This window comes from Gnatocerus cornutus, chromosome 4 (genome assembly GCF_029298725.1).
Source record: "Gnatocerus cornutus isolate USDA-ARS CGAHR chromosome 4, icGnaCorn1.1, whole genome shotgun sequence".
Classification (NCBI taxonomy): Eukaryota; Metazoa; Arthropoda; class Insecta; order Coleoptera; family Tenebrionidae; genus Gnatocerus; species Gnatocerus cornutus.
This window is the reverse complement of record NC_142236.1, coordinates 18,572,816-18,598,939: the sequence shown is the minus strand read 5'-3', so window position 1 is coordinate 18,598,939 and position 26,124 is coordinate 18,572,816. Positions and strand designations below refer to the sequence as shown.

Below are 26,124 nucleotides of genomic sequence, written 5' to 3'. Positions count from 1 at the left end.
AAATCGCCACGTTAATTGGAAAATAAGCACAATACAAACGTAGAATGAAATTTTGCATTATCTTTATGGATTGGACACCTATTTCCTACTAAAAATACGGAAAATAGAAGTGTTTTTACTCTTTTGTTAGGTCCGTCAAGTTTGAGCATCATACATCGCAAAAAAAATTCAAACATATGCCATAATTGTATGCTAATTCTGGGCCAATTTGTGCTGCAATTTTTAAATTCTGTGCTCTTTTCGTTTTCGAGTTATTTCAAAAAACGTAAAAAAATAGCAGGCAACCCAAAATACAGATTTTAACGAATTTTCTTTGAAGAAGCGTCAAGTTTGAGCATCATGCATCACGAAAGAGCTTAAGTAATATACCATAATTTCGTGCTAATTTCGTGCCGATTGATAGTGCAATTTCTAAATTCTGTGCTCTTTTCGTTTTTGAGATATTCTAATAAACAAATTTGAACAATCGTCAAGTTTGAGCATCATACATCGCGAAAGAGCTTAAGTGATATACCATAAATTTGTGCTAATTCTGTGCTGATTGATGGTTCCATTTCTAAATTCTGTGCTCTTTCCGTTTTTGAGATATTTTAAAAAATGTACAAAAAATTGTAGGCAACCCAAAATACAGATTATAACGAATTTTCTTTGAAGAAGCGTCAAGTTTGAGTGAAGAACAAAAACTGTTGAACGAAATAGACAACTGGAAAGGAAAATGCGACAACAGGATCACGGAAACACCTAAAAGAACAAAAATCAAAAAGATTAGAAAAAGTTTTTATTTAAATCCTCAATCGGAGTGGTCAACAATTGAAATCAAAGATCAAACAATGGACACTCCTATAAAAATATCATTGTTAAGAAACGGTGGATTAGCAAAATCAAAAACAAATTCGAAATTTCCGACAATCCCGACCAACGTAAATACGTTAAATGAACAAGGCATTTTAGCATTAAATGACTCTATTTTAATCTATTTAAATCAAATTAAAAAGTTTTGTAAAAATTGTGGAAAAAAATCTACAATAAATAGAATTTTTAATGATATCGTTTTCATTGAAACTACAAAATATGTAAACAATCGTGAATTTCCACAACGAATAACACTAGCTGAAATAGTAAAAATTTTGAATTTAGATGCCGTTCCTAGGTATTTAAGGGGCGTTGTCAAATATCAAGGCGCAGGTGTACCGAATTCGTTGGGACAGTTCATTTCTCATTGTCGAAGATTTGACAATTCTTGGGAAACCTACAATGATCTAAAAGAAAAAGTTGATAAAATTTCACAATTGTCTACCATGGATGTGTATGTTGTGGTTTACTCAAAATAATTTTGTTTAAATCAAATAAAGGTTCGAGATACTGATGTGTCTACAAATTAATGGCTGTCGTAAAAATCTTTTTTTTCTAATTAGAAATTCATTTGTTCATAGCAACCGTGATCGTGAATCGTTTATAGACATATTTTATAATGTTTGTGTTTTTATGAATGCATATTAATATTTTTGTATTTTTCAACAATAAAATCTGTAAAGTACAAGTTATTTTTTATTAAAATGTTTTCCGACTTTATATCTAGAACAGGTATTTACCAACTACTTCAATTATTTGAAATATTAGAGGAGTATGCATTGTCTCCAACATGACGCAACTGAAATATCTCAAAAACGGAAGAGCACAGAATTTAGAAATAGCACCATCAATCAGCACAGAATTAGCACAAAATTATGGTATATCACTTAAGCTCTTTTGCGATGTATGATGCTCAAACTTGACGATTGGTCAAATTTGTTTATTAGAATATCTCAAAAACGAAAAGAGCACAGAATTTAGAAATTGCACTATCAATCGGCATAGAATTAGCACAAAATTATGGTATATTACTTAAGCTCTTTCGTAATGCATGATGCTCAAACTTGACGCTTCTTCAAAGAAAATTCGTTAAAATCTGTATTTTGGGTTGCCTGCTATTCTTTTACGTTTTTTGAAATAACTCGAAAACGAAAAGAGCACAGAATTTAAAAATTGCAGCACAAATTAGCACAGAATTAGCACAAAATTATAAGACTAGTTTGATTCATTTTGATGACATATGATGCTAGGCGTCAAGTTTGAGCATCATTTTTGTTTCTTGAATAACTCGAAAACGAAAAGAGCACAGAATTTAAAAATTGCAGCACAAATTGGCACAGAATTAGCACAAAATTATGGCATATGTTTGAATTTTTTTTTGCGATGTATGATGCTCAAACTTGACGGACCTTCTTGTTTCCAGTTTTTTAAGCATGCTTTGCAATGGTAACAATTCAATTTTATGTGAATCTTTTATTAATAACACATTTGGTGGTATAATAGAAATAAAAAAAATTTCAAAAATTTTTATGGAAATATATTTTTTTCGTAATGCAAATTTAACTCATTTTTTTTTTGAAAATATAGGGACTTTGAACTCACCCAACATCTTCACCACTCGGTTTTGCGCCGCTGCATTTCTCCCACGACTGTGCTCCACGCTGACACTGCTCCTTGTTGACCCTTTCTTCGTCAACATATTTTTTGATTTTCTTAATTGTATCGCAATCAAGACGTACAACACTGTGATTAGAGTCATTGGACCGACAAAGAATAAGAATGTGGAGATTTCAAACGCGTGTTGGAAGAAATTTGTAACTACGGTGCAGCGGCTGTATTCTACTCCATCTTTCAATTCTATTTCTACTCCAAATTGGATGGCTTGAGGGGCGGCGAGACATAAAGCGACGATCCATATGACGATTATGTAACGGATGGCTCTTGATAGTTTTGACATTGTGTGGGCGAGGAAGGGGTGGCAAATGGCGACGTAGCGTTCTACTGTGAAGGCTGGAATGGAAAAAAAAAGTAGAGAAAACTTTTAGCAAAATTAAGGACGCAATCTAGCTTTTCCTTGACTCAAATGAAAACCCAAGGCCACGGAAATGCGAGGTTTGCGAAAAATGTGAGATCCACCAACTTCTGGTTAGAACTCGTTCTGATTAATGTCTTGCGGATTGAAAGTTATGGTGCCAGCGTAGTAGTGTAAATAATCGCAGCAAAGTTAGTTTGTTGACTGCTACTGATGGGTAAGTTGCAATTAACAAACTAATTTGTTTATATATTGTCGCTGTGTTAATTTGCACTACTAAGCCGGCTGACGCTCTACAACTTTCAGATTAAACAAAAACTTCTCACAGAAGTTTAAAAGTTTGACTTTTGACCATTTTGGAAGTATAAAACAAGTGATCTAAATTCTGAAAATTTCTCTCCAAGAGTATTCATTCTAAATTTTGAGAAATTCTTTTACAGTACTTTTGGAGAATTTTCGGGGAATTTGCACAATTTTACAATTTATGTGTATGACGAATTTTAAAACAGGCATAATAATGAATTGCAATAATACTTACAAAGTTGTTCAGAATTCTAAAACAGCTGGGAGTTTGAAAAATTTTAAAATTTGGAAAATTTAGACGAAGTATGTTTGCAAAACTCTTATAGAGTTTCGATTGCTTGACTAAGAAAACTAATTTTTGAAATCTAAAAAATTCTAAAAAATTGTGTTTGAAGTAAAAATAGTTTTCCAAATTTTCAAATTTCTTGTTGAATTATTAGTGAACGGAATATTTTTCCAAGAACAAACTGCTCAGAACAACGAAAACTTGTTTAAAATTTGTATAAATTCTAAAAATTTTTATTTGAAGTAAAAAATATTCAATTTATAGATTTTTTTTTAAATTTTGACAGTTTTAGTAAATGGATTATTTTTTCAAAGACAAACTTCTTCACTTATATTAACAAAAAAATGATTAAAATTTGAAAAACGATAACCAGATTTGTACAATTCCTGTGAATTCTAAAACTTTGTAAACATTTCTCCAATTCTTCAAATTTTGTAAACTTTTGTAGCACTCTTATAGAATTTTGAAAGTTTGACAATTTTTTTTTCTGAAAACAAAAATTGATCAAATTTCGAAAATGCAGAAGCAGATTTCAACCGTTTTTCAGACTAGGATGATTTGGGCGGAATTTTGAATTTTTAGTAAAATATTAACCAAAGAACTTGTTTAATATTCCAAAATTTCCATTCAATTCGTTTAGATTTTATCCATCAAAAAATTTTCGAAGAATTATCGAAGAATTTTAAAAGTTTAACATTGAAAATAATTAATTTGCAAGGATACATTTCTTTATAAGGCAAGCAAATTTTTACAAATCAAAATTTGTAACATTAGAGTTCATTTTTGAAAAAATCACATAATATTTACATATTTTGACACTTTGTTAGTAAAAAGAGTCAAACATTGATGAAAATTGCAAAAAAAATATTTAAAATATGGTTATTTCTATTATTTATGGACCAAATTTTATGAGTTGTTTTATAATTTAGATAGTTTATTCGTGTTTTTTTTTATGAGAGATTCAGAGGATTTAGACAGCATGACGTTTTCACACAGGAAAGACGATTATTTAAAAAAACTTTTCTTTACCTAAATTTGGAAAATTATATTTTTCCAATTTTTTTTTTAAATTTGGACATTGTAACTTTTTTTTATAAGTAAAATATAATTATTTTTTAAGAATAAACTTATTAAAGGACTGAAATCAGATAGAAAGATGCGGTCTTTGCTATCTAAAATTAATTGGTCAGTTTTTGTAAAGAAAAAATTGGATTCAAACGAAGAAAAATTTTGAATTTTTGTTTTTTTGACTGCCAATCGTAAACTATTTGATTTATCGATTTGAGATTTGGCTAGTTGATAGATTTCGAGCTGTTCTTTAGATGCATGTATAACTTTTCGTATCGAAAAAAGTATAATGATTTCGAAAAGACCATCTAGAAACTTAATTCGGTCAATATCTCGTTTATTTAAGATGCAAGCTTTAAGTTATTGGTGCTCATTTAACGCAAAATTTTACGCAGAATCTAAAACTGTGCTCACAATTCCGGTACGCCAACAAATAACTGAGTTATGCTTAATTAAAACTTTAGAATGTCGCCAGAGGCCTATAATTTTGAAGGCTGGAAAAAATTTATGCTTTCTTCAAAACCATGATTATGTGAAACGTAAGCTTACGCAATTTTTTTATTTTTTTTGTAAGTCAACAAATAACTGAATTTGAAGCGACTGAAGTTTTTGGATGTCACCGGAGGGCAAAAATTTTGAAGCTTCGGAATATTTAGAGTTTGATTTCTCCCCGTACTACGACAGAGTGAAAGTTGCTTTTTAGATTGCTTTATTTTACGCATTATTTTATACACAATTCAAAGCTGTATTAATTTATTATTTACGTCAAAAAATGATCGAATTAAAAGCCATTGAAGTTTTGAGTTGTCGTCAGAGGGCAAAAATTTTATATGTATTTTGTATTTGATATCTTCGGAACTACGATAGATAGAAAGTTGCAGTTTGCGCAATCGATTATCAACATATTTTTTTGCTAAGAATCCGTTTTTACATATCCCAAATTTAGAAGTACTATGTATTTTTTTTTCATGGATTTTTTTTTTAATTTCGGAAGTGTTATATCTCCGGAACTACGACAGATAGCAAGATGCTGTTTCCATCATTTTACGCAAAATTTCATACAGAATATTTCAATATTTCAAGTTTGTCAACAAAGTATCGAATTAGAAGTCATTAAAACTACGAGTTCTCGCCAGCCTTGAGAAACGATTCTAACTTAGGATAGAAATTTTCAGTTTTGAAATGTGTAACGCTTCATATCTTTGAAACTAAAGCATATATGTCATGTCTACTATCGTTTTTTTCGCGTTTTTCTTGTTTAAAACGCGCGTTCAGATATCCAAAATTTTATAGTTGATTTTTTGGAAAAAAAACGAGTCAAACACAAAATCGCCACTTGTAAACTATCTAAGATTTGGCGAATTGATAGATTTTGAGCCCCTCTTTTGATTGACGTATAATAAGGTATCAAACGTCTATAAATAGTTAGATTTGACCCAGAACATTCTAACACTAAACTGTTGGTCAAAAGTTTGTTGAAAAAAATACTCTGAAAGCCCTTCAAAAAATCTATTTCTGTCAGTATGTCGTTTAATTGAGAAGCAAATTTAATTTATTGGTGCTCATTTAACGCAGAATTTTACAAAGAATCAAAAACTGTGCTAATTTTTTAGGTACGTCAACAGTAAGTAACCGAATTAGAAACAATTAAAGTTTCGGATTAAAATAGAATAGAATAGAATAGAATGTTTATTGTTGGGAAAGAAACCTGAACGGTTTAACCAAAGGTCTAGGTTATACAGATTAAAATCGAGGACATTACAATAGTATAAAATTACAAAAAGACAAGTATAAAATAAAACAAGTTAAAAATCTAAGAATATACAGGTGTATCAAAAATGGCGGATATGCTCTGCAGTACATTGTTGAAATACCTTGATAAAGTCTTAAAAAAAATGTTAAAAAAACTTTTTGGCTTCTACTTTTCGAGAAAATCGAACTTTTAAAAGAATTAATTTGGCAACGTTGCATAGCGTAGTGCCTTAGAAGGAAAGATAGAAAAACTACAAGTACGCTTACGTAAATTGGTGTAGTTATGGTATTCAATCAAAATTGATTGACGTCTTACATTTAGGTTATAGGCAACTTTTCAATTATTATTATCAAAGTAATTATTAACTAATGAAAGAATATTCTTATTTGAACAAGACGTTCCAATAATAGATGGTTATTCTCATATCCTTTTGTGTAAAGTGCTGAATATTTTGCGAATTTAGTTAGGTGATGCACTTTGGAGAAAACGAATTCACCGAAAATGTTGTGAAGAAACTCCATTAAAGTTTTCGAGTGTTGCAAATTTCAAATTCTTTTGTTTAAAGTGCTATTGGTCCAATTTTAGCTCTATACTTCTTCAATCCAAAATTTATTGAACTGAAAAGTCAAAATCGCTAATTTCATCTCCACGACGAATTAATTAATTCTTTCATTCTTGCTGAACTTCTAACGTAATGTGATGTCTTTTTCATAAGTTGGTTTGGAATTACACTTTCCTTTCGTCTACAAAGAAATAATAAGCTGAGAATACATTTTTCTTAACATAAATAAAGGCAAGCCAAAAGTAATCATTAACCAAAAATTGTATTTAAGAAAAAATAATAACATTGGTTTTAAAAACGGTGTTCAAAATTTCTGCCTTCAGCGTCTAAACATGCTTGTGCTCTTTTTGACACATTTCTTGAACCCTGGCTAACATGTTAGCATTAATTGCTGCTCCGGCTACATGAATTCGTTGTATTAAAACGTTTGAATTATCAATTGGTGTTTTATACACCAAATTTTTTTTTGGCTCCAAATATAATATAATAAATATAATGACGGGTCCATTCCTCCCATTCAACAATTTGGGAAGTTGGTCTCGCATTGTGAGGTGGAGCGCCATCTAACTGGAACCACACCTGGTTCAACCTCTTTCAACTGTCCAAAAAAATTTCTATCTTGTGTAGAAAATGTAAAAAAATTTCCCCATTTAGACGATTGGGTATAATAAAAAGTCCAATTAAATGGTAACCTAAAATCCCAGCCCAAACATTTGCACTAAAACGATGTTGATAATCCACCTGCCTAGCTAAATGGGAATTTTCTAAGTTCTAAGGAGTAAAAATGAGAATTATGCTGATTGCAATAATCAGTTCTTGTGAACGTTGCCTCATCACTCCATAACACATTTGCGGCAAAACTTGGATGTTGGGCAATTCGTGCCACGAGCCAATTACAATAATTCGACCTTCTTGCAAAATCTAGAGGGAGCAATGCTTGGACCCTTGTGAAATGGTAAGGGTGAAGCCTTTCTTCTCTAATAATTCTGTTGACCGACGTGTGATTAACATCCAGTTGAGTGGAAATTTTACGGGTACTTATTGCTGGGTTTTCATGCACCAAATGTACGACTTCTTCTAGTTGCGGTGTTCGGGTTGTTCTCGGACGCCCTCGATGGACATTAATTCCTAGAGGGTTAAGGCTCCATGTTTCTCTCACTCTACCTCTACTAATCTTCGGATAATATTAGTTGACGGGTGTCGCCTAGCAGGGTAACGCTCTGCATAGACCCTTAGTGCTACCGCAGCATTACCTTCACATTCTCCCAAAATGAGGTACATATCAGCGTACTCATTGTTTTCATACATTTTGACAAGTTTGATTATAACTGTCAAATCAAGTCAATTTTGATATCAACCATCTATTTTCTTTTCTGTTTTTGCACGTACAAATCACCCTGTTGCCGAATGTAATTTGGTCGATTTTTATTCAAAAATAGAAATTAAAAACTCGATAAATTTAAGTTAGAATAGAATGCAGTCGGGATAAATGGAAACAAGAACATTAATTAACGGTATTACAACTGGTTACCACAGTCATGCTTGCATATGCTAGAAGCTACATCCTCTCGAATGGGTTACCTTTGAGTTGCTATAACATTAAAAAGATTAGGCAGAGATTTTTTTTACTATTTTTCCCGTGTTCTCTAAAGAATTCTCAGCAACGTACTGAAAAGCATATCCGCTATTTTTGATACACCCTGTATACATAATAAAACAGGTTAAAATGACAGGTCTCGCCTAATATCATAGTTTAAAAACTTCTCCACTGAGTAAAAGTAGTTGTTCGTTAAAAAATGTTTTATTTTCCTTTGAAAGATCTTGACTGGCAAAACTTTTAGATCCGCTGGTAAAATGTGATGAAATTTTATGCAAAAGTAGTTCGTGGCTGTTCGAGATTTGTTAAATCGAAGATTACTATGACTGATCACCTCAAAGATCTTGTATTTTCTCTTTAACATTTCCCTTAATAGGCTGTTAGCTAAGTTTGTTAGTAAGTAAATGTTTTTGGTTAATTTATTGGCCAAGTACTCTTCCTGTTTGTTCCAGGATAAGTCAGAGTCAATAAATAAACCTAAATATTCAGCATTTTTAACATATTCTCCATCCTCAAATGAATGTTTCAGGGTAAAAAGAAGGTTGACAGTTTTTGTTTCGTTGAGACATAATTTGTTGCTAGTGAACCACTTATTGATATTAACAATAGATTTATCTTTAGAATTTTTTATAGATCTAGAAGAAGTACCTTTAATCCCAATGGTAGTGTCATCAGCATAAAGTGTAATGTCAACATCTGACATAAATTCTGGTAGGTCATTTACATAGATTAAAAACAATAGTGATCCTAGTATCGACCCTTGAGGAACACCATACGTTAGGTGAGCAAGTGTTGAATGTTTGCCATCTAATGAAACAGATTGAAATCGATTGGATAAGTAAGAGGCCAATAGTTTTATGCTATTAGGATGAAAGTTATAGAAGTAGAGTTTTCTGATTAAAATATCGTGAGATATGCAGTCAAAAGCTTTCGATAAATCAAGAAAAGCTGTGGTGTATATTGATTTGTTTTCATAGGAAGCATAATTTTATTAATTAACGTATTAATAGTGTCAACGGTTTATAGATTTTTCCGAAAACCAAATTGTTTGTCAGATAATATATGATGCTTTACTAGATAGTCTAAAATTTGGTGATATAAAAGTTTTTCAAATTTTTTGCCATAACTGGTAATAGTGAAATAGGTCTATGATTATTGAGGTTATTGGAGTCAACTTTTTTAAAAACAGGAGTCACTTTAGCAAGTTTAAAGCAATTGAGGAAGATACATTCAGAAACTGCAAGGTTGAAAAGTTTGGTGATTGGAGATAGTAGAATGTTAATGGCAGACTTAAAAACATCACTTGTGAGACCATATGGGTCACGGCTACTAGATTTTTTCAGATTCATAACAACATCTCTTACAACTACTGAACAGACTTTTGCGAAATTAAAATAATTATTGGAAATGGTGGCAGACACATTGAACATTAGACTAAGCGGATCAGAAAGACCTATTGGCAGTGATTTAGAAATATTTTGTGCCACATTTGAAAAAAAGTTGTTAAAATCGTTTGGAGACAATGGATGGATGTTTTTAATTTTGATTTTAGTTCTGTTTTTATCAACGAACGATCATAGTGCTCTAGTATTATTGTTATTAGCGTTTAAATATATGGAATGTGCTTTTTGCTTTTCTTTTTTAATAAATTTATTATATTTGATTTTAAACTTCTTGTAGAGGTATTTTAGTTGCACTGTTCCGTACAGTTTATATGCGCCATATATAAGTTCTAATGTTTCCTTCATTTTATACACATTACTGTTAAACCATTGAATTTTCCGTTTGGTTTCATTGTTACAAGATATTATTTTTTTAGAAAACGCAATATCAAAATTTGCAATAACAATTTTAAGGAAATAATCACATTTTACGTTTACACTATTATCTAACTCGATAAAATCCCAAACAATGTTATTCAAAAGATTAAAGAATATATGTTTTCCTAGTTCAGTGATCGGTCTAACAATTTTACGGCTGTATGCTGATGTCAATAGTAATTGAATTAAGATTTTTAACTTTAATCTGAATTCCTATGTGATCTGATGTGTATAAATTAAATGGACTAACTATACAAGATCCGTAATCAATGTTCGTGAAGACATTATCTAGATAAGCTGTTTTGCGAGTTGGAAATTCAACCAGAGAATTCAAGCCATAACTATGAAATAAATCGAGAATTTGATTGACATTATTGTTTTTAATATTGAAATGAAGATTGAAATCACCTCCTATTAATACATAGTTATTCTTATAATCAATATTATTAAAAACGTCAGTTAAGATTTGGACAAAACTGGTAAAATTTCCTGACGGTGATCGATATAGTGTTATTAAAATTAGTGCAAGTTTAGGGAAATAAATACTTGAAATTTCACAATCAAGTTCAACAGATAAATTGTTCACATTAATTAAGCATTTAGATTGTAGTTGCGGATTGATGACCTGTATTGTCGCCAGAGAACAAAAATTTTGAAGTTCCAAAATATTTAGTGCATCATATCTCTAGAACTACGACAAATACAAAGATTTGTCCATTGTTTTTCCCGCTCTTTGTGATAAGAATCTAATGTTACAATTTTGGATTGGAAATTTCAAAATTTGTATTTCCAAATTTGAGAGATCTACAGTATGTCCCCGGATTGAGTTCACAAGAGGGAAAAAAAGTTTATTTTCCATTTTACAAAAAAATGACAAAGGAATAACATTTTTTGCTTATTTCAAAACAGATAAATCTGCAATTAAAATTTTAAAATTAGGAGTTTGTACTCTCAAAATTAATTTTTTCATTATTTTTATTTATTATATTTTGTAATCGTATTTAAATAATAGCAGGCTGAGGATTTACAATATCAAATAGTGCGTTAAAGATTAAAGAAAAAAATACCCAATAATGTGTAAGTGTTAAAAAATTGGAAAAGAAATGCAATTGCATCCTTAACAATAATTGAGAAAATTCAAAACAGACTTAAAGAATTACGAGTTAGAATTGAACTATGTGCTACAACAGAGAATGGTTCAATCAAATAGTGAAAATTGGTTTAAGTTAAGGAACAAATTTCATTCTTTTGACATTTTTTGCAAAATTAAAAATAAAAAAGTTCTTCGTTATTTTTTGTTTTTTTTCGATTTTAAGAACACAGCTTGATAATATTAAAGTTTTAATGAAAGATTTATTTATTTTAAATTAAGCAATAGTTATTTACAGTCGCGTGTGGTAACTTACATTTTACATTTACAATTTTACAATTTTACATTTTACTCCGGCTACGCAGTCGTGCTACAAACTGATTTCGCACTGTAAAATGGTTAACGCACAAGAGTTGTACTAAACTTTTTGGCCGAAAATTTTTAATTTAAATAATTAGGTTTTTCAAAATTCATGAGAACTGTCACATCTGACATTTATAAATTTCATCATCTGTCAATTCTGTCAATTTTATAGTTGGTGCACAAAAAGTACACGAGATGGCGCTGTATAAAAAACGTTTTAATATGACTTTAAAAATAGAAATATTGCCTTATTTGAGATAATGCTTTAGGTAGATTCCACTTTGGTGATCAATCTTCATTATGGTAAAGTGATTTTAATTTATAAACGCACCTGAAGAGCAGACGATTTGGGCAATTTTTACCGCACGGCGTGTGTAAACGTCCAGGGCGCTTGTAAATCTAGTGTTTCCGAAGATGTCAATTGAATGTTATTTTGACGTTTACAATTCATGAGGCCAAAAAAGTATTTTAAAAAAAAATATTAAAATTGAAAAAAATAGGCAATAAAAGTTAATAAAATCTAAGTGCATGGTGTCAATTGTGGCAATGAAAAAATCGGGGTGGCGTTTTAACAGTATTTTAATTAAATTAGGTAGATGTTTTTTGTGATTTGTAATTATTATTGTCTTTTGTTATCAATAATTTCAAAAAAGATTTCCAATCCTTTTTGTTATTTGCTGTTTTTTGACATTACAATAATGGTATTGTTTTATTTGACAGCATGCACCTAGATTTTATTAACTTTTATTGCCAAAATTTTTTAATTTTTGATAATTTTTTTGTAAAAGTAGAACATACTACACATTTCTGAATCAAGAAAATTAGTATTTTCCAAATGATGAAAAAAAAATATAGGTGCCCATTTAAAATAAGAAAGTTGAATATCGCAAAAAGATACTAAGATATTTAGAAAAATTCTAAAATAATCAGTTTATACTAAATTAAAAACCATTTAATTGGTTTTTTAAATTTTTAAAATCGGTTCATAAATAAAAATTCTACAACGCCTACCGTTTTTAAAAAATCACCCTGTAGATACCTATAAACGACGAAATTGAGTACTCTATTGGACCTATTAAAGCGGCAAATTCGAAAAAGGTATTAAAGTTTAAATTTATACAAGGGCTATTAAAACTTAAAAAATTCCATATGATCAAATTTGGAAGATTCAGTATTAACATACATATTTAAAAAGAAAAAAATCTTTTTTTTCCATGAATAGTTATTGTCGATTAGATATAGTGAAAAGTCGATCAAAATTCAAAAATAATTACAAATTTTTTCATATTTTTTAGAGAATTTGAACAGTTTTACAATCTAAATTTCGCAGAATTCTCAATGAGCTTGACAGTTTGCCATTTTTAAGAACACTATGACGAGTCGGTTATAAGAAAAAAAGGCAATCTATTTTTTAAATTTTTTGAACTATGCCCCAATACCGTAACTAGTTTCTAAAATCAAATAAAAAAATTACCTGTAATCGTCAGCACCGTTGCATTCGCCGACGTCTCCGCCGCGAACCCTTGCAAAATGCAGAACGCCTCCCCAAAAACGTACGTCGTCGGCGACCAAATCCTATACATTTCCGGTGGAAGACCGGAAATCAGCAACAACATATCCGAAATGGCCAAACTAAACAAATAATAATTCGTCGCCGTATGCATTGATTTGTTGCACGAAATGACGATGCAAGTGCTGACATTTCCCACAACCCCAGTGATAAAAATAACCCCATAGACGACGGTGATGGGGATGACGAGACTCAGAGGGTACAAAATCGCATCGCTGATGGAGATGTTTCCGTCCAACGGCTGGTTTGTCACGTTGGTGTCGTTCCAGAGTGACATCTCGACGATTTTCACATTTTCACTTTTCTGGAACAGATCGGGAGAATTAGACACGGGCACTGAATGACTGAAGAATTATTAAAGAGATAATTGGAAGACAAAAACTTGCAATTAAGTGTAATTAAACACAGGCTAATCAAGGTATTAGAGTTATAAATAGAATAGGTAAAAAGCAGTTTGTGGTTTGGTGCAAGTGGATTACCGTGTTTAGAAGGTAATGTTTCCATTTTAGGTAGAATCGGGACTTTTAGTCGCTCGGATTAGTCGTTATTTTTTTAATTGTTGTTCTCGTATCTCTCTGATGATAATACACAACGATAATAATAATACTAAGGTTGGTTTGCCGGTTCAAAATAAACGGAAGCCAGCGCTTTTCAAACTGTGGGTTTGGCTTCTTGGTGAAAAAATTAATTTAATCTTTGGCATTTTTTCAATAATTTTGCAATGTAATATGTTTATTAGCAAGTTGAAAATACTATTTTGCTCTAATTTCAACGCTATAAAGATCTATAAATAAGAAAACTTTTTCAAAAAAAAATTAATTTTGGTTTTAAAAAAAATAGTTTATGTTAGACAACAAATTTTGGGCTAAATTTGTACTGGAGCAGTGGAAACTCATTTCTAAAGAAAAATTGTTCTTTGATTTTAAATCCGAAGCCCGTTTTGCTCCAACAGGTCAGGACTCAGAGATATTTCTAGAATTTTTTTTAGTACCTTGTGTTCATTTGTGATTTTTTTTTAGTTTTGCTTAACAACTTGTAAAAACATTAAACTTTACATTACGTCACTGAAAAATTAAATTGAATCAGTTTTGCAATGTACTATAGAAGTCGCCGAAGAAGTTAGTTTTTGCCAAAATATTTGAGAAAAATTTAAAGAAAATTTCAAAAAACGAAAATCTTTTGGAATAGTTCCATACATAAAATTTTTTTTAATTTGTGTCTTCGGCTCTATAATTTTGATATTTATCGCAAAAAAATTCGAAAATTTGATTGTTTTAACTTGAAAACATCTCAAACTACAGGGTCCGGCAACACTTGTGTCCACCCCTAAAATCTAAATTAAAGATAAAATTTTAGAAATTTGCATAAAACGTTCATAGTTGACAAAGCTCTAAAAGTTGACGCAAAAATTTGTTTTTCATCACGGTTTAGTTGGCGTCGCGACGCCTAAGAAGTATAATTTTCAGCGATTTTTGGGCTTTTGCGGAAATATTCGCGAATTCAATTTTTTTTTCAACATAACTGTGATACAAATATCTGAATTTTTATTTTAAATCTAATGCAAATTGTGTTTAAAATTTGCGAAAAAAACGCTGTTTTATCAAGTTGGTTTTCAAAATTATGACAGCGCAGTGGCAAACTACGTTTACACCAAAATTTTACAAGTCACTTCATTCGCTCTTATAAAGTTTAATTTTGATTAACACGGGCATGTTGCACTTTATGGACACCAGAAATCGTTAATTAACATCGACAAAGCCGCAATTTCACCAAGTAAGAGTTTTGTTACAATCTAAAGCGAACCAAAGGATAGATGACACAACATGTTGACAGATGGGTCTAAACGTAGTTCTCATTTTTGACGTAATGAAATTGGAAACTAACTTGATAAAACAGAATTTTTTTCTCAAATTTTGAAGATAATTTGCATTGAATATTAAATGGCAACTGAAATATTTTTAACACATTTATATTGAAAAAAAAATTAAATTAGGGGTTGAATCACAAACTCACACAATTAACTAAAAATTACATTTTTAAGGCGTCGCGACGCCAAAACTATCAGTGATAAAAACAAATTTTTACGTCAGCTTCTAGAGCTTTGTCAACCGTGAGCGTATGCAAATTTTCAAAATTTTATCTTTAAAATAATAGACGATTTTTGGGGTGGACACAAGTGTTGCAAGACCCTGTATAGTCTTCAATAAGTTTTAACTTGGCTCTTAAATATTTTATTGTGTTTTTGGCTCTATAATTATGATATTTAACACACATTTTAATCAAATCAAATCAATTTGATTGTTTCAAATTGAAATTATCCAAAACTATAGTCTTAGAATTTGATGTTGTAGGTGGACTCCAAAAACAATTTTTTTTTAATTTGTGTTCTTGGTTTTATGATTTTGACATCTAAAGATACAAGAAAGAAAGAAACATTAATGCAAAATTTGAAGTCTTAGTTTGGCTCTAAAAATAAAATATTTTAGAATTTGTGTCCTTCAAAATTATACAGTATGTCCCCGGATTGAGTTCACAAGAGGGAAAAAAGTTTATTTTTCATTTTACAAAAAAATGACAAAGGAATAACATTTTTTGCTTATTTCAAAACAGATAAATCTGCAATTAAAATTTCAAAATTATTAGTTTGTACTCCTAAAATTAATTTTTTCATTATTTTTATTTATTAAATTTTGTAATCGTATTCAAATAATAGCAGGTTTTGGATTCACAAAATCAAATAGTGCGTTAAAGATTAAAGAAAAATTTTCCTAATAATGTCTAAGTATTAAAAAATTGGAAAAAAATGCAATTGCATCCTTAACAATAATTGAGAAAATTCGAAACAGTCGAAAAAAATATGGGTTAGAATTGAATTATGTGTTAAAACAGGTAATGGGTTCAATCAAATAGTAGAAATTGGTTTGAGTTAAGGAACAAATTTCATTCCTTTGACATTTTTTGCTAACTCAAAATAAAAAAGTTCTTCGTGATTTTTTGTTTTTTTCGATTTCCATAACACAGCTTGATAATACTAAAGTTTTAATTAAAGATTTATTTATTTTAAATTAAGCAAAAAATATTATTCCTTTGTCATTTTTCTGTAAAATGAAAAATAACGTTTTTTTCCCTCTTGTGAACTCAATCCGGGGACATACTGTAGTTATTAATGTAAAATTTGGACGTTTTGGTATTGCTCTAAAAATAAAACTTTCTAAAATGTGTCTTTCACTCTATTGTGTTAAAATTCAACACAATTCCTGAGCGAATTACTTAAAAATATTTGTTTTCCAAACTTTTATTGCTCTAACTTGAACACTTTCAAAATTGTAGCTTTTTATTTATGTTTGGATGGTTGTGTTTGGTTCAAAAAAATTTGATTTTAATTCTATAATTTTGATATTTAATACAGTTTATAAACAAATTTTTCTACATTTGACTGTCATAACTTGAAAACATTCAAAATAGCCTTCAATATAAAATTGCGGAGCTCAGGATTGGTTTAAAATTTGTTTTATTGACTATGTATATAATTTTGGTCGTAAACAAATTGTATTAACGTGTGTCAACGTGAAAAAAACATTATTTGAACAGTCTTTAATGTAAAATTGGAAATTTTGGCTTGACTCTATAAAAATAAAAATTTCCACAATTTGTTTATAACTTTGATATTCAATTTAATTTGCGAACTAATCAAAAGTTGTACATAATATTATAGTCAAGTTACAAGAACTTTGAGATGACCAATTAGCGATTGACTAACTTCTAAAGTGCGTTCTGAGACAACATGTATGTAAATTGTTGTTTGTTCTGATTTCAACTGATTTCGAAAATTATCTCGATATTTATTAATATTTTTACAATTTGGTTAGTTTGTTAGTAAAGTTGAAATTATTATTAACTCGCACAAATTTCAAACAGTCAATAGACGTATAAATAATAACAATAACTAATTTTCGAAAATGGATGTTTTAACTCAATTCATCTTTGACGTTATGAGTTTAGGAACCAACTTGATAAAACACAAGTTTTTTTTTCAAATTCAAAACACAATTTGCGTAACATCTAAAATGACAACTGAGATATTGTCGACAGATTTTTATTAAAATAGGATAAATTAGCGATTGGTTCCACAAACTCTCAAAAAACGCTTAAAATCACATATTTCATTGTCGCGACGCTGAAATTATCGGTGATAATAAACAACTTTTTTTACATTTTATTACGCCTTCGAAATTTTCATGGAGCTAAAACTGGAATAGAAACGCTGAAAGTTTGAGAAACGCTGAAAGTTTGAGAAACGCTGATATAAACAAATGCACCAATTACAAATTCCCACCGACGGTAAACATGTACAAAAAAGGAACAGAAATTGAAAAAATATTAATGTACTACGTGTTGGAAGACTTTTCTAATTGCAATTTCTAACCAATGACGGTTTATGTCGCAGATGATAGAATTATAGACGACGTACGACTTGCATTTATATTTGATTTATTTATGGCTAAACTGAGTGAAATATTGGTTTCGGTCAACAGAAATAATTAATAGCCACATCTCGTCTTCGGAATTCAAGAGCTGTGAAAATTAAACACAATTTTCTCTTTTTAAAATTGTTGGGTTTTGATAACATTTTAAACATTTTTTATTAGAAATTAATTGCTGTGAAAATTAAACACAATTTTTCTCTTGTTAAAATTATCGAGTTTTGATAGAATTTAAAAAAAAATATTAGAAATTAATTTAGAAATAAAAGTAAGAAAAACAGATAAACAACGAACTTGGAATTCCTAAAATTCAACATCTATAATATGAAAATATACATGATTCAAAATGATATAAAACTGAAATGTTAAGAAATGTCAAAGACAAAAATCATCGTTTCTGCTGTTAAAAATTTTTTTGAATATGGCACCAAAAAAAACTCTTGAAAACTTATTTCGATCAATAGCAAGTTTATTTGTAAACCCAACTTATGATATTTGTGCTCAATTTAAGCAGAATTTTACGCTGAATCTAAACCAGTACTCAAAAATTCGGTCCGTCAACATATAACTGACTTATATGCTTAACTAATATTTCGGATTGTCGCCATAGGGCTAAAATTTAGAAACCCTGAAAATATCGATGCTTTCACCGAAACCATGGCTATGGCTATGATAAACTATAAGATGCGGTTTGTGTCATTTTACGCAGAATTTTAATTTGTTTTTAATTTTTTTATGTACGTTAACAAGTTATCGAATTATCAAATTGAAACTCTTAAAGTTTTGAGTTGTGGCTAGAGGGCAAACATTTTGAAAATCCAAAATATTCAGTATTCAATATCTCCGGAACTACGACAGATAGAAAGTTGCGATTTGCCTTTAAAATTTAGAGTTTTTGCCAGCAGGTAAAAATTTTGAAGCCCCGGAATATTTAGTGTTCGATTTTTTCGAAACTACGACAGATAGTAAGATGCAGTTTTATGCAGAATTCAAAACTGTTTGAATTTTTTATCTACGTTTTCAAATTTGTAGTTTTATTGGAAGCCATTGAAGTTTTCAGGGTTTCAAAATATAAATTTATTTCAGTGTTCGATATCTTCGGAACTACGACAAACAGCAAAATGCTGTTTTTGTTATTTTACGCAGAATTTTATACAGATTCCAAAACAGTTTGAATGTTTTATGTTTATCAACAAATAATAAAATTAAAGGTTAAAAATTAAAAATTAAATTAAAAGGTCTTAAAGTTTCGAGGTCTTACCAGCAAGCAAAATTTTGAAATCTCGAAATATTTAGTGTTTGCTTTCTCCGGAACTACGACACTCAGGTTTGCCTCACTTTACGCATCATTTCACGCATAATCCAAAACTGTTTGAATTTAGTATGTAGGGGAGAGGGGGGCATAGTGGGGTACCGGGGCATAACACTCCTGCTGCTCAAATCAAACGCCGTGAAAAAAGTCGAATAGCGTGTTTTGATTGGTTGTCAGTTGACAGTTAACCATGTGTGTTTTATAAAACAAAGTGTGAAAACCTATATGTTTTATAAAACAAAATATGAAATTCAGTGTTTTCGTTAAAAAATTCGCGAAGTTAGGGAGCAAGTTTTTTTCAAATCTAGTCATAGAAATGTAGTGGCTAAACCTGCTCATATATGTGCAATATACATTGATGTCTAAATAATTTTAAAATGTTACTTTTTCTAAGTAGGTACACAGTTATCCAAAAATTTGATTTCCCCATAGAGTACCCCACTTTACCCCTACGTGCGGGGCAAAGCGGGGAAAATCCCATTTTTCAAAATAATGCTCACATGTCGTAAGTTTTTTATTGTAATAAAAAAAGTACAACAAAAATCATCCGCAATACACTAGTCTATGATATTTAGTAAAAAAAATTGTTAATTTCTATTATTTTATGATGCGTGGCTAATTGATTGTTAAATTCCCCACTATGCCCCCCTCTCCCCTACGTCAACGAATAATCAGATTGGAAGCTATTGAAATTTTGAGTTGCCGCCAGAGGGCAAAAGTTTTAAAGCAGCGAATTAGTATTTCATATCTTCAGAACTACGACAGATAGCTAAATGCTGTTTTTGTCATTTTACGCAGAATTTCATACAGAATCCAAAACTGTTTGAATTTTTTTAAGTTCATCAACAAATAATTTAATTAGAAGCAATTCAAACTTTGGATAGTAATTTTTAGATCTGAAATGTGTTATCTACAAAACTAAAACAGTTAGAAAATTGGCATGTTTACTATCGTTTTTTTTTTCATTTTTTGTTGTGTTAAATGCGCTCTTAAATATCCAAAATTCAATAGTTGATTTTATTGGAAAAAACGAGTCAACCACAAAAATCTTTAAATTTTTAGTTTTTTGACCGCCACTCGTAAACTATTTGACATACTGATCTGAGATTAGGCCAATTGATAGATCTCAAGCTGCCTTTTCGATTGATGCTTATATAACTTAAAGGTATTGAATGTCTAATAATAGTTAGATTTGAACCAGAATAGTGTCTTCTCTCTAAACTGCTGGTCAAATTTAAAATTTTTTTCAGGATTTCAGATATTGATCTATACGTCTTTTTTCCTGCAGAGAATTCAATTTACGAAAGAGCAATTTTAGAAATCGGGAGGATTTGAAAGGGATAAGTTAGATACCTGTAATGGATACATGTCTATTTAATCAATAGATGGCTCCACAAGCAAGTTACAAGTTTTAAGTTTAAGTTTGAGTTTTAGTAAAAATTAAAACACCTTACTAATTAACGATTTAAAATTGGACAATGAATAGATTTGGCTTATATGGAGAATTCTATAATTTATTTCCCTAATTGTAAAGTCCGCTTGAAACGTAAAAGCCATCATTTTAAATATCCGAAAGTAGTATCAGAAAAAAACGAAGCGAAAAGAGGACTGCTGCCGACAACCACAACACTCGTCCAATTATTTAATTAATCGAATAAAGACAATGAGGCAAATTGTCGTTCTACTTAACGAAGGTTTCTAATTAATGAAATGTAATAAGGACGCAAGAAGATCAAGTTCTTGACGAAATTTAGTGTTACGCGAAACAGGAGATGGAAATTTATTTTCAGTTAACATGAAATTAAATTAAATCTGCAAACTGCACTGCTGCTTCAGTTTCTTTCGCTTTGCCAAATTGGCCCTGTTATATCTCAACCATAAACATCAAAATACATATTTTATGGATTCCGCTACGTATCCACGTCAAATGTTGTCATAGCAACCTGTGAACTCCGTCAAACTATTGCTTGTGAAAACGGCTTTAGAATTCAAATAGTGTCTGAACAATATTTTATTTTGCTTCTGAAACATATTTTCATTCAGGCCATTCACGTCTGATAAATTGGATCAAAGCGATATAAAGGAGATTCGTAGAAAGCAGTTAATGTTGCCAGGTCCGGAGTAAACGATTTTTAAATACTCAGAAATGAGCAAGAATATTTTGTTTTATTTTTGTTATTTCCGCACGGCTATCAGGTCGCTTCAAATTACAATTTCGCCACGACCGTTTTACAAGTAAATTGTTTGTTTTGGAATTAACGAAATGACCGTTATTTCTCTCGTTCGGACAATTTAGCTCAATGTTCCGACCTTACATTCTCATTACGAGCGTTAAAGTAAAGAGACGAAACCGCAATTTTGGTGAAACAATCTTTGACGTGGACAGAGGACCGAAAATGACAAAAATGCAAGAGACAAAATTGCTTCTAATTTTTTTATTTGTAAATGTAAATTAAAGATTTGCTCAGTTTTGGATTTTTCATGAAATTCTGCGTAATATGAGCTCCAATAGTAATTATTATTATTAACCTTATTATGATTAGACCTTAAATACCTTTGAGTTATTTATCAATTAAAAGAGTAGCTCGAAATCTATCAACTGGCCAAATATCAAATTGGTGCCTTTATAAATGACGGGCAAAAAAATTCAAATTTGTTTAAAATTTTTTATCGATTAAATTTATTTTTGCTTTCTATTTTTGGTTTCAAAAAATTTTTCTATTAAATTTTAAATACTTGAGAGCAAATTTTAAATAACAAAAACGCAAGAAAAACGTTTGCAGATTCCTACACTTCAGTGCTGAAAATTTACTATACCAAAATTTTAATCGCTTCTTACTCAAATATTTGTGGACCTACGTTGATAAATACATATGTTTCGAATTCTGCGTAAAATTCTGCGTAAAAATGATCTTTAATAAATTTAAAGTTGGTTTGCAAATAAGCGATCAACCGAATTAGATTAAGAAACCTAATTTATTTCAAAAATTTAAAAATTTTAAATTTGGGATATGTGACATTTGATTCATATTTAAAAATTTTAATTTGAGTTTTTACACCCAATTCTTAAGTAAAAAAGCGCCGGAAAAACGACGGGAAAATCACATTTCTGTATCTGTCTTAGTTTCGGAGTTATCGAGGTTTGTACAAATAGACACTAAAATTTATTTTCCTTAATTTTAAACGTTTTTAATGCGGTTATTTATCGACGTACGTATGAAATTCGTACAGTTTTAGATTCTGCGTTAAATAAGCATTAATAATTTAAGTTTGCTCTGCAAATAAGTCAGATATCAACCGGACTAGATTTAAAAACATAGTTGCCTCTAAAAAATTAAAATTTTAAATTAGGGAATTGTTACAATGGGTATTTATTGGTCCGAAGGCAAAAAACGATGGTAAAAACCGCATTTTTTTATCTGTCATAGTTCCAGAGATGTTTAGCTCCAAATATTATAAAAAAGTTTTTTTAATCGTAAAAAACAACTTTTTAAGTAAAAAAAAATAAAATTTTAAACCTATGGATATGTAAGACCGAACTCTTAAGCAAAATAGCACGAAAAAAACCACGGTAAAAACCGTATCTTTCTATCCGTCTTAGTTTCGGAGATTCGAGGTTTGTACAAATAGGAACTAAAAATTAACTTTTCAAAATTTTAATCGCTTCTTATTTCTTTATTTGTGGGCGTACGTTAAAAATTCGTACAGTTTTAGATTGTGCGTGGAATTCTGCGTAAAATGAGTATCAATAATTTCAATTTGACCAGCAATTAAGCGAGATATCGACTGAAAGTAAGAATCATAATTTTTCGAAAAATTTTAAATTTTGATATCGGCGTAAGAGCGTGAAAAACAATGGAACCGCCTTGTTGAATACTTTGGTTTAAAAATACTGTAGACAACTTTGTCTCTATTAAACGCCGCCAAAACGAATTAAATTGGTTAAAAAATTACAAAATTTCATGATTTTTGTAAGTAGTTTTCATGAATTTTGAAAAAAAATAGTCTCAACCTTTGTGATTTAAGACGAGTTTGCTCATCTTCGTATATCTCAGACGAAAATCAAAAGTGCTCAAAAAACTTTTATAAGGTAAAAAAAGTTAAAAAGTTTTGAAAGTTCAAATTTGAAAACCTTTCAAACAGATATTGTAACCTTATGATTTATTTGTTTTATTTGTTAGAATTGAATTGAATTTTAATTTTTGAAAAAAAAATAAAATTAATTTTTTTTGAAAATTTTAAAGTTATTTTAGAAAATCATTAATAATTGGAAAACTTTATTCTTTTAAGAAAGACAAAATTTTAACTTTTCAAAATTCAAATATTTTTTTGATTAGCAATAAGCTTGAACAAAAGTTCAAAAATATGTAAAAAACCAAAATTTATTTTTGATAATTTTGTTTTCTATTTATTTACCAATAGCAACAAGTCTAAAATTTCGCCATAAAAGCGAATTTACGTTACATCTGGCAACACTGTTCGGTTATAAATCTGAAATAAGTATTTTTGGTAGACCATAAATTTGAAAGTAGCATCCATTTACAAAACAACCGAATGAGCGATGCAAATCGTAGAAGTTTTTATCATTTAAAAATATAAAAAATTTTGAAAGTTCGAAAATTTTTCGTACATCAATTCTTTTTTAAATGGGAACTTTTAAATTTTTGATTTTTTAGCTTTTTATCTACTTTTTTAATTTGCAAAAGTTTTAAAATAAAATGGGTTGAATTTATACATTTTAATTTTTAGTATACATTCATATTTACTACATATTTTGTTTTTAATTTTATGCCACCAAATTCTTTAAACTCCTTCAACAGTTCCAAAAATGTTTAATCTTAGGTAAAACAAAGGTTTAGATAGTTCAAAATTTGATAGATTGTCAAATTTTTACAATTTTTGATAACCAAAAATTTGAAATTTTATGTTATTTAGCAGACAAAAGGCTTAAAATTTTGAAAATTTAGTGCTCAAAAGGCTTTGTTGTGTCCAATTATAAAAATTAAATAGTAGTGGAATAAGCCTTTTCAGCATGATTTTTGGTGGCAGAATAAAAGTCTAGAAAAATCGTTTAACAATAAAGCTTGTTGTTATAAACGTCATTCTAATGCTGTAATATAGAAAACCTAACAATTATTTACATTCCGGCAACGTTTTTGCGACGTTTGCTAGAGAACCGATACAGTGCAAGATATTTGGCAGATAAACCTATTAAACTATATTTAACAATCTTCATCTGACAGTTTCTTGACAGTACCATCAATAATAAAACACTTTAGATGAGAAAGTTCCCTTAAGAGGGCCGGGATGAAATTTGCAAGGTTTTAAACTTTTGCTAAAACTTTCCCTCATAATTGTGAGATGGCGCTGCGGTCGCTGCAAATGCCACGTGAATGATTCTAATGATTCTGATTGGCCGAATTGGTTGCTAAGAGCATTGAGTTATTACAAACACACAAATTGGACACACAAATGTGTGATGTTTTTACACCATCATTCTTGACAACGTTGAAATCAGTGTAAATGCAAGCCTAAGAATTGATTTAACACAAATTGAAGCCAAAGGACATCAATTTTCTACATTACGTAGATTAGGTACCATCATCAGCTATAAAGAATGAACAAACTGAACTGCTTTTATCAGGAATAAAAAAGAAGAAGAAGAAGAAGAATGCCAGGAAAGAAAGGTATACTAAAATAATCCATAAACCGAGATAACAAATTCAATTATCTAAGAATAAACAAGAAATTTTCTTGTCCAGAAGAACAGGCACAATGGCAGAATAGAAACTCAAAATAAAGGACAATGTAAAGTTTTGATATGTAAACTTATACATAGATGGATGAATCGGAGTTTTAGCAAAAAATCGCCAAGAGAAATGAATTACGAAATCGATAATCAACAGGAAGAAACTGAAAAACGTTATCTGGAAATTGATCACACCGGGGGAAAACTAATCACTTGCAAGATTGGCTGTTCCCAACATACATAAAAACTATTCAGAAACATCAGTTAAAGTGTAGTGTACGTATTACTAAGAAATACAAATTACAACAGCGATTTTTAGTTATTTAATCTTATATGAAAAAATTACTACAATAAAAATAATAATAATACTAATCGTATTTCAATTTTAATTCTTGCCACAAACACTTTGACGCTAGTGTTTTTATTCCGGCTACTACACCGTACTTAGTCATCTAAAGTATTTGATTTATGAACATTATTTGCAATTCTCAATGTGACAGATGTGTCTGATCAACATTTTTAATTTAGTTTTAGGTGGTTTATTGGTCGAAAAACTTTTTACAAATCTCGCACTGGCCGCAAATGACTATCTAATATTGCGATGCTTTAAGAAACTCATTAAAGCATTATTTATCAATAGTTGTCATTACGAAAGTTTCGTCTTAAAACAGTGTTTCGAGAGTTGGTACGCCTGTCAATGTCTATTGATTTAATAATAAATCAAAATTATTTTTGTCAAAAGAGAGTTAAAGCACCCACAATTAAGAAAAAATCTTTTCACTACTTATTTTAGATGCAAAAACATATTCTCCGAAGAAAATCGTTTTTTAAATGTTTTTTAACAATGTTGAACTGAAAAAGTAGAATACAGGCGCAATTAATTTAAAATTAAAAAACTATGAATATACATTTTCCAAGAACTGTCTTTTACAATTTAATTAGTTTTGCTCGTAGGCTATAATGCAGTAGATCCGCAGAAACTGCTGTTTATTTGTATTTGCATGGACAACAAGTGAGCTCGACATTCTTGAAAACTATAACAGACTTTGTAGCTGCCATCCGAATGAAGAAAAATTTCCGATGTTTACAACATTTTACAAAGCATCGAACTAATTTTTTTAAATTATTATTTATCTATCAATAAGCTTAAAATTTTTGGAGCAACATTTCAGATTTCAATCGTTTTGTAGGTTTAGAGTCGATTTCATATATAAAAAAATATGTTTACTTTTTTTTCAATAATGCAGCTATCAATTTTTGCGAGAGCATTGTACATGATGTTT

At 29.9% G+C, this 26,124-nt stretch overlaps 2 protein-coding genes across 7 annotated transcripts in view; one reads left to right on the top strand and one right to left on the bottom strand.

Moving 5' to 3' along the window:
- LOC148176520 (pyrokinin-1 receptor-like) overlaps nt 1-26,124 on the top strand; it is a 172,210-nt gene that overhangs the window by 6,586 nt on the left and 139,500 nt on the right. Inside the window, exon 1 of one of the 3 annotated variants that reach the window (XM_088033641.1) lies at nt 13,736-13,787. The exons of 1 other annotated variant lie outside the window; for it this stretch is intronic. The gene's annotated coding sequence lies outside the window, so the exon portion shown is untranslated. Of the gene's footprint in view, nt 1-13,735; nt 13,788-26,124 lie in introns of those variants that run through there. One more of the 3 variants, XM_088033642.1, reaches the window with a different exon arrangement.
- The window catches only part of LOC148176522 (pyrokinin-1 receptor-like), a 146,398-nt gene that overhangs the window by 21,317 nt on the left and 98,957 nt on the right, over nt 1-26,124 (bottom strand). For all 4 annotated transcript variants that reach the window (XM_088033648.1, XM_088033647.1, XM_088033650.1 and 1 more), the window contains 2 exons: nt 13,201-13,600; nt 2,455-2,862 (listed from right to left, as the gene is read on the bottom strand). In XM_088033648.1, coding sequence (XP_087889774.1) covers nt 2,455-2,862; nt 13,201-13,573 — 781 coding nt within the window. In that variant the 5' untranslated portion in view covers nt 13,574-13,600. The remainder of the gene's footprint in view (nt 1-2,454; nt 2,863-13,200; nt 13,601-26,124) is intronic.